This window comes from Melopsittacus undulatus, chromosome Z (assembly GCF_012275295.1).
Source record: "Melopsittacus undulatus isolate bMelUnd1 chromosome Z, bMelUnd1.mat.Z, whole genome shotgun sequence".
NCBI classification, from domain to species: domain Eukaryota; kingdom Metazoa; phylum Chordata; class Aves; order Psittaciformes; family Psittaculidae; genus Melopsittacus; species Melopsittacus undulatus.
The window spans coordinates 97802497-97820058 of record NC_047557.1 but is presented as its reverse complement, the minus strand read 5'-3'; the positions used below and the strand labels follow the sequence as shown (position 1 = coordinate 97820058).

At 42.2% G+C, this 17562-nt stretch overlaps 1 protein-coding gene across 2 annotated transcripts in view; it reads right to left on the bottom strand.

The window, feature by feature from the left end:
- CMIP (c-Maf inducing protein) overlaps window positions 1–17562 on the bottom strand; it is a 138286-nt gene that overhangs the window by 57855 nt on the left and 62869 nt on the right. For both annotated transcript variants that reach the window (XM_031051842.2, XM_005152155.3), the window contains exon 2: window positions 8357–8482. In XM_031051842.2, the coding sequence (XP_030907702.1) occupies window positions 8357–8482 (126 nt within the window). The remainder of the gene's footprint in view (window positions 1–8356; window positions 8483–17562) is intronic.

The window sequence follows — 17562 nt, the reverse complement described above, 5'->3', positions numbered from 1 at the left end:
ACACAGAAGCAAAAACCCAAACCTTTAGGGAATCCCCACACTTCTATTAGTGATTAGAACTCAACAGTCCAAGGCACTTGGCGTCGTTTCACCAGCATTCTTTCCACAGTGTTCACTAGAGATAGACTGAATGCATTTAACCCAACCACTATTATCTGCAGGGAGCTATTTGACATCGTCATTCCCTGCTTCTCCCAGGCAGCTGAGACTAATCCTTCCAGTGCACCCTTCCGCCTGACTGATTCCATCACACTGCAAAACCACAGTGATGTGCAGGAAATGCTGCATCTTTTGCAGAGGACAACGAGGAGCTCGTTCTTACATCTCTTGTTCCTCCCTCCTCTTGTTCAGGCTTACACTGAGAAAGGGACCACAGGGAGTATTTCTTACCCAAAGAACCGTGAGCTTCAAAGCATGCCAGGATGACAGAAGAGCCATCAGGCTCTTGTCAGCGCTCATCCAGACATCTGCCCAGCTGATGGCCACCTCTGCACACAGTGACTTACTCAAGCATACACATTCTTGTGCATAGAACATTTTGGAGCAATGAGCACCGAAGTGTAAAACAGTGGAGGAAACTACAATTCATTTATAGGGGCTGCACACACACATTTACAATCTTATCTGATGTGCACTCCTGGAGCCCAGCATCTCTGCACTGAAGTCATCACTTCCTAGGAACTGACACTTACATTTTTGTACTCCAGCTGAGGGCATAGCCTACTATATTTATTCAGCTCTAGGGTACAATAAAAAGGAGAAAATGAGACACAAAAGACTTTAAACCAGGCTTTCCTTAGGGATCCTGACCACACAGGGAAAGTTGTTCTTATTCTCAGCCTTGCCCACACAATGCGTCCAGTTCTACACCACTGATCTTACTGCTACCTTTTCAAGTTAAAAAAGATTCAACATAGAAATGTTTTACCTGTTGTTACTACAAGTAGTCGATGGGATAGGAATGAATCACCATGGAGATTTTATCACATATCTATATAAAATAATAATGTGGACCTTCTGTCTGTTTGTTCAGGCCACAATTCTGCTAAGTATTTTGCTCTCAAATGCAATGGCTTTTTTTTTTCACTAGTACAAACTGATGAGAGCTTCTTGCACAATCAAGCCCTCTGGTTGCTTTTGCACAATGACAACACTATAGAAAGTACTGTAGAGAACAGGAAAATGTGGCAGCAAAATTCTTAGAAGTGCAAGAAGATTCAGACTTCTTGTAGCTTACTTATTATTATTCTAATGAGGAAGAATATTTACTTTAAGAATGCCTACTGTAGGCAATACCCTTTATTTTTTTTCCTGGAATTGTGTTCTGAAGGATTTTATAGGCTAATTTTTGGGGTGTAAATGTTCAGTCAGAAAGGAAAAGCCACCTGGGATCAGCTCCAGTACCAAGTTTACTCATAGGATTAATTTAATCAGCTTCAAAAAGACTCCTCAAGGGAGCAAAACTGTGGAAAAGATTAAATGTCAGCATACACAGAGCTTTGGTCAACGTGAGTAAATTTACATCTCTGCTCAAAAACGGGAAGTATTTTTCTCTGCACCCAAACTACTTCATTTCTTAGTCAACGAGTACAAATACACTTCTGCATTAATAAGCAGCAAACTTTTTAAAGCAGATTTTCTTCTTGTTCACATAAGTAGGAAACTGAACACTTTGTTTCACGCCAGCATTACAGCCCCTGCAGTGATTTCCACCCAGGCAAGGGGGAGGCAAAATAGGAACCTGTGTGCTGCTGAGAAACAGAACACTTGAAACTCTGCAAGAAACCAACCACTCCAGAAATGATGGTGAAGACCTTTAGGTAACATGCTCACAGCTCCATTGGTAATAATACTTCTACAGCAGCAAGCATCAGCAGAAAACTTGTCATTTCTACCACACATGCCATGCTACCAAGTTCCTGTAACAGTAAGTTAGTGCTACACCATCCCTTTTTACTGGCATGTGTGTTACTCAGATACAAGAACAGGCTTGTCCACGAAGCAAAAAGTTCCCAGATTTTCCCTTACAACAGCGTCCTTCACACATACACTTTGAGGGATTTTGCCATCTGAAAAGATGTGGCAATAAATGGGATTTGATGATCTAGATTTTGTTTTGTTTATAACCCATCCCATTTTCATTCTATGTTTCTCTCCTTCGTTTGCTTTCTGGTTAGCAGGATAGGGTTTTGTTATGCTTTCCTCCAGCTGATACTCATTACTGGGACCCATAAAATATTGCAGGCTTCCCTGTACCAATTTATTATGAGCCACAGAAGAGCAGAGCAGCTCAGGGCTGCAGGAAGTCAAACCCTGATGGCACTGCTGCTTCATGCAGACTACAAAACCTTTGTATTGCTGATGCAAACCCCAGCTGCACCCCCACAACACAGGCAGGCCTGTGAAATCTGCCACTCTTCTGGCTTAACTCGAGGCACAGAGAGAGCTGCTGGTAATTGCTAGAAATGCTATTTTCCTTGTGAAAATAACACCCATCTCTGCTGGATCCTGGTCCTGGCATGATCTCTCCACACCAGCGACATCGGCTGGACTTGCACTTAAAACAAAAGCCAGGTTTCTACAAGGAGACTGAAATAAAAGGCTACTAAAAACCCAGTGGAAACACTGTGGGGACTCCCTGGCAAGAACAGTGTGCTGGAGCACTGGAGCTGAATGTGTGACTGCTGTGCTTGTCAAGGCTTCCTGCTCTGTTTGTTTTTCCTTCTGACTACACTCGATTGCCAACAAATGAATAAAGCAACGCCAGCCGTACGGATGGAAGTGGTGGCTTCGAGGCATTTAGGACCCATCCAAAAGAAAGGACACCCTGGGAAAGCAGGAAGTATTATCATGCCTGAGACACCAAAATCTCTTTCCTGGGACCCTCTCTACGTGTGGTGCTAAGCAGGTCGTGAAATGACACCCTGGGAGTTTCCACCAATGCCTTTCCCAAGGTTATTCCAATTATTTCACTATCAGTAGCAACATCCTCTCCACAATCATCCACCCAACACTATAACCAACACTGTGCTTTAAAAATGGAAGGCAGGAGAGCCGAAGTTCAGCCCCGCTATTACTAAAGAGCTCACATACTTCTCCAAAGGCTAAATTTAGCTCCTGTTTCCTGGCCTTAGAGTTTGTGGCCTACAAGCCAGCTTCAGCAACACCTTTTTTCACACCTGCTATGCCAATTGTAGGGAAGAGAATAACACCCTGTGAGAGCTGATTGCCTCTTATCAGAAGGACCAGGGAACATCTCATTTGGCAGGAAGAAAACAGAAGTCCCTAGCACGCCTAGAAAAGTGTCCATGACACCCTGAAAACTGACTGTGACTCTCACAAGGGAAAACAAGCATCCCCAAACACCAGGCAGTGAAACACGCCTGTGCTCAGGCAGCTGTGCTGTAGCAACAAGCACCGAGTGGGAAGCACAGGCACAAAGATGCCTTTTAGATGCAATCCAGACCAGATTAAGCTACTGCTGCATGAGAACCAAATCCTCCTCTGAAACCCAGGTAGACACATCCTGTTGATCATGATCCGATTTCCTAGGAGGAGCTGCATCACCTCCGGTGCTGCTTGTCAGATTTCATGTGTTAAAATAGGTTGGCATGGGTCAGTATTGCTATGGGAGGACATCAGGATGATGTAAGGAAAGGTAATGGCACTCTTCCTTCTCTGACTCATTATTGTGCAGTAATGAGCCAGAAATAGAGCTTGGTGACAGCAGACAGGGGGAATGAGAACTTGAACATGGACTCTTGTGTTTGTCACAGAATCACGGAATCATAGAATCACTTAGGCTGGAAAAGACCTTTAGTATCAGCAGGTCCAATTGTTAACACCTCCAAGTCCATTAAACCATGTTCCTAACAGCCACATCTACAGATCTTCTAAGTACCTCCAGGGATGGTGACTCAACCACTTCCCTGGGCAGCCTATTCCAATGCTTGACAAAGCTTTCCATGAAGAAAATATTCCTAGTACCCAATCTAAACCTCCCCTGGTGCAACCTGGGGCCATCTCCTTTTAATCTATCACTTGCAACTTGGTAGAAGAGACTGACTGCATCCTCCTTTCAGCAGTTGTAGGGAGAGATAAGGTCCCCCCAAAACCTTCTCTTCTCCAGACTGAACCCTCCTGGTCCCTCAGCCATTCCCCATTACACTTGTGCCCTGCACCAGCTCCTGTGCCCTTCTCTGAACCCACTCCATCACCTTAATGTCTCTCTTGTAGTGAGGGGTCCAGAACTGAACACAGGATTTGAGGTGCAGCCTCACCAGTGCCCAGTGCAGGGGAACAATCCCTGCCCAGGTCCTGCTGCTGCACTGGTGCTGGTACAGGCCAGGATGCTGATGACTTGGCTGCCTGGGCACAAGCTGCTCATGTCCAGCTCCATCAATCAGCAACCCCAGGTCCTTTACCACCAAGCAGTTTTACAGCCACTCTTTCCTAAGCCTGGAGCATTTCAAGGGGTTGCTGTGACCCAACTTGATCCCCTCATCCAGATCACTGTTTATACACAGAACTGGCCCCACTACTGAGCCCTGGGCAACACCACCTATTGGCAACACCAACTGGATTTAACTCCATTCATCACCATGCTTTGGCCTCAGTCACCCAGCCAGGTTTTACCCAGTTGAACAGCACAGGCATCCAAGCCATGTGAAGACAGTTCCTCTAGGAGAATGCTGTGGGAAATGGTATCAAAAGCTCTATTAAAGTCTACACGAACAACATCCAAAGCCTTTCCCTCATCCACTAAGTGGGACATCTTGGCATAGAATGAGATCAGGATAGTCAAGCAGGACCTGCCTTTTATAAACCTACGCTAACTGGGTATGGTCCCCTTGTTGTCCTGCACATGCCCCATGATTGCACTGAAGATGATTTGCTCCAAAACCTCCCCTGACATCAAGGTCTGGCTGACAGGCCTATAAGGTCCCTAGATGTCAAACCACACCAACAGCATCCCCTGCTATTAAAGAATTTACAATGCAGCATGTGCAAAACATATGCCATAATACAAAACTGATAATAATCAGAAATATTAAATAAATTGGAGGGAAGTCAAAACAGTTCATTTAAATGGTTTTCTATGTCTGAACTTCATTTAGATCAAGACCTTGGGAGCAAACAAACAAACTAACCAAACAAACAGATTTTACCAAAAGCACACTTCAGAAACAGTGCATGTTTTGGACCAGTTCAACTTGTTCCGCTATCATACGCTTCCTCATACCAGAGTTGGACATTACATCAGAGAATGCCGCTGCTCCAACTAGCAGGGCAGAATGACTTTGTAAAAGATCAGAAGTCCCCATTTCCCATAAACATGTTGAAGTCTTTTGGAACACTGAAATTAACTGAAGTATGTAAGGACTAATTTCTTGGCATCTCTGTTTCTCAGCTCATCTTTTGGATGCTTAGACTCTATTACACATACTACAGAACATAGTCTGAACTCAACTACTTGGTAAATCAAGTTTTTTGGACTCTTTTGATCTCTTAAGTATACTAAACATGACTTTTAGTACTGGTTTGGATTTTTGAATATGCATTACAACTGTATAAGGGAAAATTAGTTTTATATTCCCTTAATCTGACCACATTTGGTGAATCGAGACACTACCGAAGACCAAGTCGTACTAAAAACACTTTCAAAGTTTGTATTTTCAATTATGCTGAAATTCCCTTGGAGTTCTAATGTAACCTGATCCAGTCTGCTCAGCCAGTCAGCAATAAACATAACAGAAGCTCAGCTCACTCCACTTCTTTCGCCAGTCCAATGAGGTTACATAAAGACATGGATCTTTTCCAAGAAAATACCAAAGCTTCCACTCTAAGATGTTGCTTTCTCACAAATGTAACTATTTGTGTGTTCCATTTGTTGGTTTTTATTTAAAGAAACAAATGTCAGGCTGCTCTGGATTAAAGTCTGCACACCCTACCAATTTCCTTTAAACTCAGCAGGGAGCTGTGGGTTCCAACTTTTATCTTGTTTCCTATTAAGCAGGCCCATAAAGGCAGCTACCACAGATTAGAGAATACTTAGAACGGGTATTTGTAAAGACAGGTCTAACTATTCCAGCTGTTGAAACAGACACAGACATAAATGCTAGCCACTAAGGAAATCTATGGAAAAAACAGTCAAAATTACCACAAGAAAAATATCAAAATCATTCATCAAATTAACACATTAGTTTCTTATTAATTCCGTTAATGGAGAGGGCAAAGAAGATTTCATCAATAATGAGGACTCTAATCTAGCTGCTGGAAAACCATGGCTCATCTTCCTGAGCTCCCCAATGTCACACACAGTAAAGGCTTTTCACACCACAGAATCAGGACACAGGTGCACTTGAGCCTGTCTACAATTCAGACTCTCTGTACCCCCCCAACAGTAACACTTAAAACTGGTAAATCATTTTGAGGCACAGAAACTCAATAAGCACCAAGCAGAAGTGTTTATGTATGGCTCCATGTGCAATGAGGCACATGCCTGTGCTTCAAGGACATGTGGAAAGACACACAAATGCCACCTACAGATCAGGAGAGTTAGATGTTCTCATGTCATCCCAAACATACTTTGCTAAACCATTTTTGGATTACAATGTGGGAATGGCTGCAGCATCCTTTTGCAGGGCTGCAAGACCACAGGATTAGACCAGAGAAGAAAATGAAGCAGAGCTCCAGAAATATACTTCACAAAGGATGTGTCCACGAATGTTTCCATGTATACCTCTAAGCATTTCAGAGTGAAATATGCTATGCTGAAAATCATCAAAACCTCATGGCATTCCAAACCCCAGGCACAGGATCCATGTGAAGTGCTGAAATATTGTGTTGACCGGGCTGCTGCTGAACAGCTCTGTGTATGGACAGACTCAGCCTGTCTGAAATGAAAGTGAAGGAGAACTGGACCTAATATCAGCATGACTTAGTGCTAGTCATATTGGCTTCCCAACTCAGAGTCAAGTTTGCTGTTCCATGTCTCTACAGAGGTCTATAGTATGGAAAACATAGACCAGCTCGGTACTTACCCTTGGGTTACTGAATTGACACCACCTGGGCTATTTTTCTCATGATCTGCAGGTCATGAAGAAAGTCACTTCAGAAGAGCTTTAACTAAACCCTCTCTAGATACAGATGGTGTCACACTGTGGCCCTACAGGGGCTCCAGCAAACATTTCACCACTAAGAAATGATTAAACACTGGACTGTGCACCATGGACCATCACAATGTGTACCATGATTCTCTTGGACAAAGGATCCAATAGGCATGGTCATCAAAGTCATTAGGGTATCATTGCCTGTGTTCCTACCTTTTTGCCTACTGGACTACATTTTGTGCAAAAGTGGTATAGTCAATGTTTCAGTGTACACATCCCAATACACAAGCTCTACTATGATCAATCCTTTGAAGTGATTCTTACTTTTTCAAGAAAAAAAATACCCTATTTGATTTTTCATGAGTTATCCACAGCTTAAACTGATCTTTCCATTTTCTGCAGAAATTCCTCACCCAGTCTCTCGACAGTCCTACCTGCAATAGTCATGGCTGTATATTTAAGTGAAAAAGCAAATTCCCCAAGGGTAACATGTAAAATTGTCTTTGAAACAATGTGAAGAACTATGGTAAGAGTTAAGTTGGAGTCAGCTCAGCCTACATTACGGCTGTTCAAAGTTCTCTGGAGGCACTGCAGCTGGGTTTTCAATCGCCTTTCTTTTCCTACTTGAAAGCAGCTCCAAAGTTCAGTGTTGTGGAGTGCTTTTCTGTCTCTAAAACTTGCAGTGACCTAAGGAGTCTTACAAAGCCTCACAAGTGGATGAGGAAATCTGGAGTAACATGAACACAGTGCACTCTGTTTGAAAACCACGCTTGGAGGACCAGCATATGTAGACATCCATACAAATGTACTGTATCTTCCAGTGAACATCAGGTATCTGTTTTAAAAAGATACCTGTCAGTACCAGTGCAAGTTATGGGTTTCCTATATGAAATGAAGGATGACATTTTTAACTTGTTTCGTGCAGTACCAGGACTATATGTAAAAATACAATTGTACCAGGCCCACATCAATGTGCTTTTCCACAGAGTATTACATTGATACACAAAATCAGCAAGAAGATTTAATCATTGTGGCCCAAAATTTCCATTCTAACTGTCAAAACAACATGAAGAGTTTCAGACTTATCACCCTGAGCAAATTTTCTGGTGGTTAGATAATTTGACAGCATCGAGTTCTCTGCCTTTTCTGAGTCCATTTAATTAAGATTTCATGCATAGCAAATGGAAGTTAAAGGAGATTCATAGTAAGAGAGAAAGAAAATTGTACTTTAATGTTTACTGTACCTGCAGTAAGACAGTACCCCCTGGGATCGTGAGCTGTAAACAGTACTTAGGGGCATTCTCCCAGGAGAGCAGTTGAACGTCTTCAATAGCACTGTAGGAAATGGAGTTTTCCATGTACCCAGTTGGCTGCAAGAAAACAGAAGAGAGGGGAAAAAGGCTTAATTAGTCATCAGAAGTTTCACAATTTCAAGGTAAGAACAGCACTGTCAAAGTTATTCTTGGTGTTGAAAATATCTCCAAGATATCTAATTGGAAAGCAAAATTCCTGTACAGGCCATTCAACGGACAGATCCATCCAGACACTTTCATCCAACTCATTCAAGTGTTAAGATTACTCACACAAAAACAAAATCAGGTTAGACTGAGGTGCCTGAAACCCAAAAATGTCAAACTGCATTTGTTCTGGACCCAAAAATCAATGGAACCTAATTTCAAGTTGAAGGAAGCATGAAGGGGTCTGGCCATGCACGTGCTATCAGTGCACACAGAAGCACCTCAATCACACATACAGAATGACAGTGTACTATACTAAAGCAGTTTTATTTCACTTGTTCTTCTCTCTGGCTGCAAGGCTGATCAAGCACATCATCAAGATCTAGACTGCTACATTTGAAAGTGGTTCTTGGGGCTCCAAACATTCAACCTTCAGCTTTTGGACTCAAGCAAATGCAGAGCAACCAACCTACTCCTCTTAGCCTATATGTAAGTACTGGTTTCCTTCACAGACTGCTATGCCCAGCTTAAAGTGAAAGTCATAATTAAAAGATAAATAAGTAACTTTGCAATCACATGTACAATATAAATCAGTGGTAGCATGGAAACAAACTTAAACCTGAAACTCTTTATTAGTACCCCCTAAATTCTCAGGCATTACAGTAGTACAATTATCTCTAAGACAACCTGAAATATAGATGTACACAAACACATGTAAGCTTATGTCCTAAATGTAAGTAAATATGCAGAGATATAGCTGTGTATCTACTGAGTATGTGTACACATACCATACTTTATGCAAGTCTTCATGTTACTTAAGTAATTTGAGTATTTACCAGAGGTCCTCAAAGACGTCCTTTATTTCGCTTTGCTACAGCATAAGCAAACCCATCAGTATTGCTATGGCAGAGAAACTCTTTTACAAAAATGATTAATCCCACCAAGTGGAAACCCTTTGCATTGGACATGACTTGAAAGAGAATAAAGCTCATCACATTTATGAATTATTTTCTCACTATTACTAGTTTACATATAAGTTAAACTTCTCAAACTTACTCCCACTGTGCCCAATACATTAGTATTTTTAACCGACAGCCTTGAAATAAAGAAGGGAAGGGAGAAACCACATCTATTTCAGGGTCAAACAAGGCCAACTCTTAAAATCACAACACAGGATTCCTGGGGGCGAGTGTGAAACAAGCAAGTTGCATTTAGAACGTCTTCTGCTTCTAATTGGTACGGCTTTCTTCCATAAGTTAAGTAGGTGGTGCATCTGGGAATCGTACTTTGAAGTTATACACTTCATACATGTTCATAAGGCTATAACGTCATCTGCCAAAATGCTGTGAAGGGCCTGTCATCCACCTTTGCTGCTGCACAAAGTCAGTTGCTTTTTTCAGTAAGAAAACCCCATCAAGGCAGGGAACTGAACTTTAATACCTTTCTCAGTAATGTTTGTAGTGGCAGTGTTTATTCTACACTAGCCTTCACCGAAAACAATATTCACTGTCTCTTTAACGAAAACCTTGTTATGCAGGAAGTATGATAAACTTCTGCTTATTCATTTACCCACAATATTGTTCTACACTAGTGACTGGAATCCCAGTGGCTTAACGCTGATACTCTACGTCATGCATTGCCTACTGGAGAGTAATTATCTCGTTTTCACAGGAAGCCAAAGGCCCAAGATCCTTTGGTAATCAGCATTATAACACTCAGGGAAAAAATATGAAAACAGCCAGCATAAAATCTAGTATGCTCAGGAGGAAAAGTTATCAAAAACATGTGCTGAAAGACTGGAGAAGGGAGAAATCCAGAACCAGCCAACGCAAATATGGAATGAAATGAATCAAAGCAATTTAAATTTCTCTTTTAAGGTGCTGACTGCCCTTAATACCTTCCATTAACTTCAAAGAGGATTTGAAGAATTCTCACAGAATCTGTTCCCAAGAGAAGCCTCTCCTATACCTTAAAACATCCATTTAAACAGCAGCAAAGGCGACTGATCCAGTTCAATCACAGCCACACACAAGTTATTTCATCCCAGAGCAGAGGACAGACCTTTTCATTAGAGGAATGGAGAAACAGTTCTGAAGTTAGCAAAGGGTGGGAAGACTACATGGAATTACACAGGTGGTTCATCTCTCCAAATGAAAGCATTGTGCCAGTGAGGTAGTTGATACAGCATTCGTGTGATTCCACTTCCATACCTTCCATCTAGCCATAACATACGCAAAGCTTTAATAAAGTTGTTGGCCATCTTATTCCAAAAATTAATAGCTCAACTCCACTTTAATCCCTATAAGCACCATCATATGCACTATTTCTGTTTTCATTACAAATACCATGTTCTAGGAAGTGTTTTCAATCCTGAAAACAGCAGCTATAGGCAGCTTCACCTCGGTTTTGCAGTCAGGAGTCTAAAGCAAAGTGATTTATCGCTGCGTGGAGCTCCTTGGAAGCTCCTCCTCTAGATGGTGTCAAACACTGACAACCACACACACCAGAGCTGTAGAGAGCTGAAACAGCTGCCCTCAGACCTGAGACTCCCCTGTCCTCACAAAGCCATGGTGGTCCTCAGAGAGAGACCACAGCACCAAGGAGGTGAAGGTCAGCCGCACACAACGGTGTCCTTTCCCTAATCCCTGCACACATATGGAGGCAGTACAGAGCGGTGTTCCCCAGTTGTGTTTTCTCAAGACCAAACACAGTTCAGCCGTTTATCAGGAAATGGCCTGAGGTAAAACCACAGCCTGAGTCACTGGCTCCTCTTAAAACACAGGCTATTTTGACATTCAGGTATGCAAACGCAGCTCACGGTGAATCATTGTGGTCGATAAATAAGCAGTGCAAGTGCTGAACCTTCTCATATTCCTGTTGGTCCTGCTTGCACACACATCCCCCTGGAGCTTCATCCTCACCCCCAGGTTGCTCCATGGGAAATTCAAATTAAAACAAAGCACAAGACCAGAAATGTGGATTCAGAGATCTGAGAACACCAAAAATGAGACAGATCCTCAGTGGGTCACCACAAAGCATCCGGCATCAATACTAGACCTAAGCAGCATTCCCACCTCCATGCAGCCACTTCTCTCTGCCCACACAAGTATTTGCCTGGCTGTGGCATCAGGTACACATCAGGGAACCCCCATTCAGCTTTTGACAGATTACTTGAGCTCCTCTGCCCCCAGTTCCAATGGGAACCAGAAACTAGTATGCTAACATAAATTAGAGGGCAGCAGTGGGAAGGGAGTGAGCAGTGAGGACCTGAATATTTCAGCCTAATTAATAATATGAGACAATCAAAAGCCACTGCATCTTTCAGCAGTAATACATCAAGCTCTCTTGAAAATGCCTGTATTTGAAATAATAATAATTCTTATTTTTACAGCTGTCAGTTTTGAATGGATATTTATTTTTCTTGGCAAAGTCTGAAATTTATCAAACGAAGCAAGATAATGCACTGTTCTCATTCACTCTACAAAATTAATCCTGACTTTGGAAACTTTGGCCGGAGTATCTACGTATGTCAGCTTACAGATTTACAGTTGCAGTTTTAACTTCTGGCTGTTTGCTGTTGAACATGTTCTGTAAGAGACTCATAAATGAAAATGAAATTTATTACAACAAACAAAAACCCTGAGTCAAGGAAACATTTTTCTCCTCACATTAGCCTTTAGCCTCCTAACGAAACATGCAACTTCTCCGTTGGGAAATCAGGTATGTTTTAACCTCAGTGAGAACTTTGTCTTTTTTCAGTTCCATAAAGATTTATTAATCATACAGCTTTGAAACAACTTTGTACCAGAATAGCCACAAACCAAAACCTACTATAAATCAAATCTTAGGGGAATCCAGTGCTCCCAAAACTTCAAGAACATGCAGGCTCACACGAAAGGATAGTTTTCCCTTAGTGTTTCTGGGAAAAAGTCAGCAGCAGCAGACTACTCAATAATGCAAAAATCTGCCTACTTGCTTTCATGGGAAATTCTAAAAGGGAAAGAATAAACATGATGTCTATTGTTAATACTGGGCTTGTATGCACTTACTCATATAATAATGCACTAAATCTTCAGCTGTGTATTTTCCAAAGAAAGCGTCTAGAAAAGATGGATTCTACAAACATAGATGGTTATTTGCATTAAAACATATTTAGACTGACAACTCCCACCAACACAGCAACAATGAAGAATGATTTTCCCAATTAAATACTCCAGATGGTGGGGGGAAATGTGGCTATTCCAGACCCTTGCTCTTCCACTGACAGGTGCTTATTTCCTTCTCGGCTGCTCTTAAGAATGAGCCAGGCTGCTGTAGCCCAGGATGATGAGCATATTGTGTTACATACAAGTTTTCCATACCCAAATAAGATTCAGTCCTGATGAATAGCATGTACGAAGAGCTGATTGGTCTCAAAACTTTGACGGGGGTGGAGATTATTCAGTCAGCACAATAAAGGGCAATGGACTCTAAAACTGCTGAAAACAATGGGCCATTTCAAATAAATCTCTGTTAGGAGACATCCATGGCTCCTGACAACGTCCCTGCAAACACAGCTAGTTCAGATAAGGGTAATTGGCATCTTTGTTCATTAACTCCATAACCTACCAGACAACATTTATCAAGTTAAACAATTAGTAATACTACGCCATAACATGCAGCACAGCACAATTTGTCTCACTCTTGATATGGAAGAATTTACTGCCATGCACACTTGTCAGAATGACTTGAAAGAGTGTAAAGTCAACATTAATCTCCCAGAGATTGATGTGATAAGAAAAAAGGCTGAAAGACTAATAGCTGGGAGACACCCAACTCTGTCCCAAAGCTGCACAAAGGAATTTCTGAGCTTCCTTGGAACAACACTGCATCTAATCCATCACACTTCCTGGACCCCCAGCTTGCCCATCATCACCATTCCCTTCCCACTCGACACAATATGTAGGAGATTTCATGTGCTGAAGCATAGCAAAAAACCTCATTTGTTCTATTCAATGTATGATTACATTAGGTGAAACAGATGCTTAATCCAGGGAAACTGTGGAGAATGGATTTCTCCATGGGGCAAACCTGAATTATTTCTGCTTGGAGCTACTGTGCTCCCAAGTGCTTCCAAGTTTGGTAGCACTGCTTGGTGGGGTTTTGGTTGGGTTTGCAGCTTTTTGATGCATGGAAACAAATTTGGATACAGAAGCCCAAATCTTCAGGCTCTACCCATCCATGTTAGTTGCAGCCTACAATGTACTAGTGTGTAATTAATGACAGGAAAAAGAGGCAGGGGTTTTCCTACCACATTTGTTTGTGTGCAGTGACTGTGTCTACAAACACCCATGCCTGTATGTGTCTGTACACATGTGTACACACACCTGTCTTTATGGCTACACACAGACAAAAGATAGTAGGAAAATATATCCCATATTCTTCTACACAAAAATACATCAGCAACTGTCATATGCTCAGTGCAAAGTAGATGGTGACACAACTTAATTGAGAAAAGCCAGATCCCCACCTGTGCTGATCATCCAAAAGGCTTCAGTGGAACGTCACTGATTTATACCAGCTGGGAATCCAGTTCAGAAATTCAAGAGAAATTCAACCAAATCTAGCTTTGCCGCAAAAATATGCATAAATCTCGTTCCTCTAAATATTTAAGCGAAGTAAGACCAGAGGCTGTTGCATTAACTAACCTTACCAAACTGAGAAAAATGTCAGAGCTGCCAGTAAATTACCCCAAATTGTGCAGGGAAAAAAAACCCTTCTAATCTGCAGTGAGCCTGAATTACCAATTCTGTGGAGCTACAGAAAATGGACAGGCCAAGACTGATCCTCGAATAGCTGATAAAAAAAACTCTTGCCTCAACATTAAGACATATGAGCTATAAAATCTGTGAAATCGGCACAGCAGACACCAGCAGAGGAAAGGACTTCAAATTGATTCAGATCTAAAATAAGTTTAAAGCACAGAACAGAAGTTCATGATTAAGAAGAAGGAAAGGAAAATAATGTCGTATTATGGGATTTGTACGTGACATACGGAAAATATCATTATTTAGCTGAAATGCATATTGTTTTCATTGGGGTTTTGCTTTGTTTCATTTTAATTAGGAGATTCTTCTCTTTTACTGCCGAAGCCAGCTGAAGGGGCACTTCTCAGTATTCAGTTTATTTTACCCATGGAGCTATTTTAATTTCTGGTGTAAAATAAAACATGTATCTTGACTTTCTGGAGATGCTCGTCATCAAGATGATCCCATTAAGCAGCCCATAAGAAATCAATCCCTTCTCTCTGGCTACCTCTGCATGACAAAAGGAATCTCACTGGGACTTCCAGGAGCACTGAACACTTTATCAGTTGCAGTGCTGATGTCCAAAAACCTCTCTCTGAGGTCCACCCTATATGGGAAACCTTGCCTCCCACTTTCAAGCCTCTGCTGGCAGGGATGAGAACGTGCTGCAAGGTGCACTCAGTGCAGGGCTGGAGGCTGACCACAGCTCACCATCAAGATGGGGGCCAAATCGACCAGGTCACTGCCAGTGGGCAGGAAGGCTGCTCCCAGACCAGTGATCAGGAGCAGGAAGAGGAGGGAGCTGTGTTTGACACAACCTGACAGACAAGAGACTTTCAGGCACTGGCCCAACTTGCCTGCCAAGGTGGAGAGCCTCTGCTTGGGGCAGCAATTCCCCAAGCACACATTGCAAACATGCTGATAAAAACATGAGCTGCAACCCCTCCCAGGGAACACAGGAACTTGAACAGAAGAATTCCTGTCCCTTCACCAACCCAGAGGAAGAAAACCTCGGTTAAGTTTGCAGCTGCATCATCCTCTTGATCATGCCCTAGGTGACATGAGAAGCCTGAGGGATGTGCAAAAGAGCTCAGACTTCCTGACTCCAACTATGTGAATCAGCTCCAAAAGCATCCTCCCCCTCCTCCAAAACTGCATGACCGTATGGACCATTCCTTAGTAGGGCTCATGCTCTCCATCCCTTTGCATCTATCACTGCAATACACGACATCCCCTCTGGGGAAGAAATACTTGTTAACCTTGATGAGACAGGTAGGTTACTTATCCATCTTTGAAATTAATTCAGGAAGGAAGAGACTCCATGAGGCAAAGTACAGTAGGTACACACATTCTTCAGAAGCAGCAATAAGTAGCAAGAGCAGCAGGGACTTACTGCCTAAGACTATACACACATGTACTTCTGTGAAATGACTGACAGAGTAATATTATAAAATCCCTAATTTTTGCCCAGAACACGAAACATCTACTGACTGCTAAACAGATCTTTGCTAAGTCACCATAGCAACGATGATGTGACAGAAAACAAAACCACATCCACAAACTGTTCTTTAGTCAAGACTGCTCTCTATTTTCAATTCCCTTTCAATAAACCAGCTATATCACATGCCATGAAATGCATTAAATGCTGATAAACCAGAGCAGAAAGGGTTGTGTGTAAGGATTTCACACCACACAGACAGACACAATGTATGCTATACTAAAATGTCACCCTTTAATGAGTACTTTAACAGGGGCAGCCCCGAGAGCTGGAAATGCAAGCTGCTTTCACAGGATTGCATAATGGTTGAAGTTGGAAGGGTCCATCAGAGGTCAGAAAGTCCAAGCTCCCTACTCAAGTCAGGTCACCCTTAACAACATTACTCAGGATTGTGTCCAGATGGCTCTTGAACCTCTCCAGACAATGAGACTCAACAACTTCTCCAAGCAACCTATTCCAATGCTCAACCACCCTCACAGTAAAGTTCTTCCTCATGTTCAGGTGGAACCTAGTTTATGCCCATTGCCTCTGGTCCTGATGCTTGGCACCACTAAGGAGAGTCTGGGCCCAGCCTCTTGACACCCTCCCTTCAGATGCTTAAGCACACTCATCACATCTCCCCAGATTCAAAATAAAAAGTTGGCACATGGAAAATAATGAGCATGCTAAATAACTGGAAATGTGGACAAGCTGACATGTACCACGAACAGGAGATGGCTGTCCAGCTGTGTTTCTCAGAACTCATTTAGGTAATTGCAGTAGCTTGGTCCTTGCACTTACAGCAGCTTTTACTTCTGGTTTACAGATCTCTGAAAGGCCTGTCGCTCATTATCTCTCATAGGTCAACAGAAGGTTAAGAAGGAAACCACATCTGTTATCAGTAAGGTCACATCCACTGTGCCATCTGCACCTCCCATGGAAAAAAATAGGGTTTTATACAAAGCAAGAAGGCTGAAGGCAGCTGCAAGGGAAGAAATATATTCACCTCTGTCACCGGTGCATATGAAGTTTAACCTGAAAGGTGACCCAAGTATGAAGTACAGAACTGGGAAGAAGCTGAGCTATGATGACCCCATGCCCTTTAGAAATACAAAAATCTGACTCATGGGCTCTGCGACCCTGACAGCTCTCATCACCTTTTTAATGCACATACTGCCTCATTTCTTACTACATTTTCTTTGCAAGATCTAGAAATGAAATTTCTTTGAAACTAAGCATAGCATAAATATGCTATATATTGAGTTTTTTGTTTAAACAAGTATTCACTTATCACACCCATGCCTTTTAACCTGCAGAGCCAGGAAACCCCTAGACGCTGTAATAGTCAAATGGTTTCCACAAACAATTTTTTCCTTTTATTTTTATTTCATTTTTAATTCCCAGAATGCCACATCCCATCTCAATCCGATGAACAAGTACAGGATAGGGAGCACGGTAACCCAGCTACACTTCTGAATTCCCAACAGAATGTCATATTCTGACCTTTTTTTGGGGAAAAGACAAGCAGGTCTTGAGTTCCCAGCAAAATATTAATACAGCTCCCTGGTGTACACTAGATAAAAGAAAGGACATGTAGCTGAGCCTTCAAAAAGCTGTTAATGATAGTCTCACTAAACTCCCGCTGTTATTAGGTAAAAAACCCAGTGACCTCCTCAGGATGAGTCACAGCTACTTGGAATCACCTTCTGCTACGGGACGAGGTGGGAAAA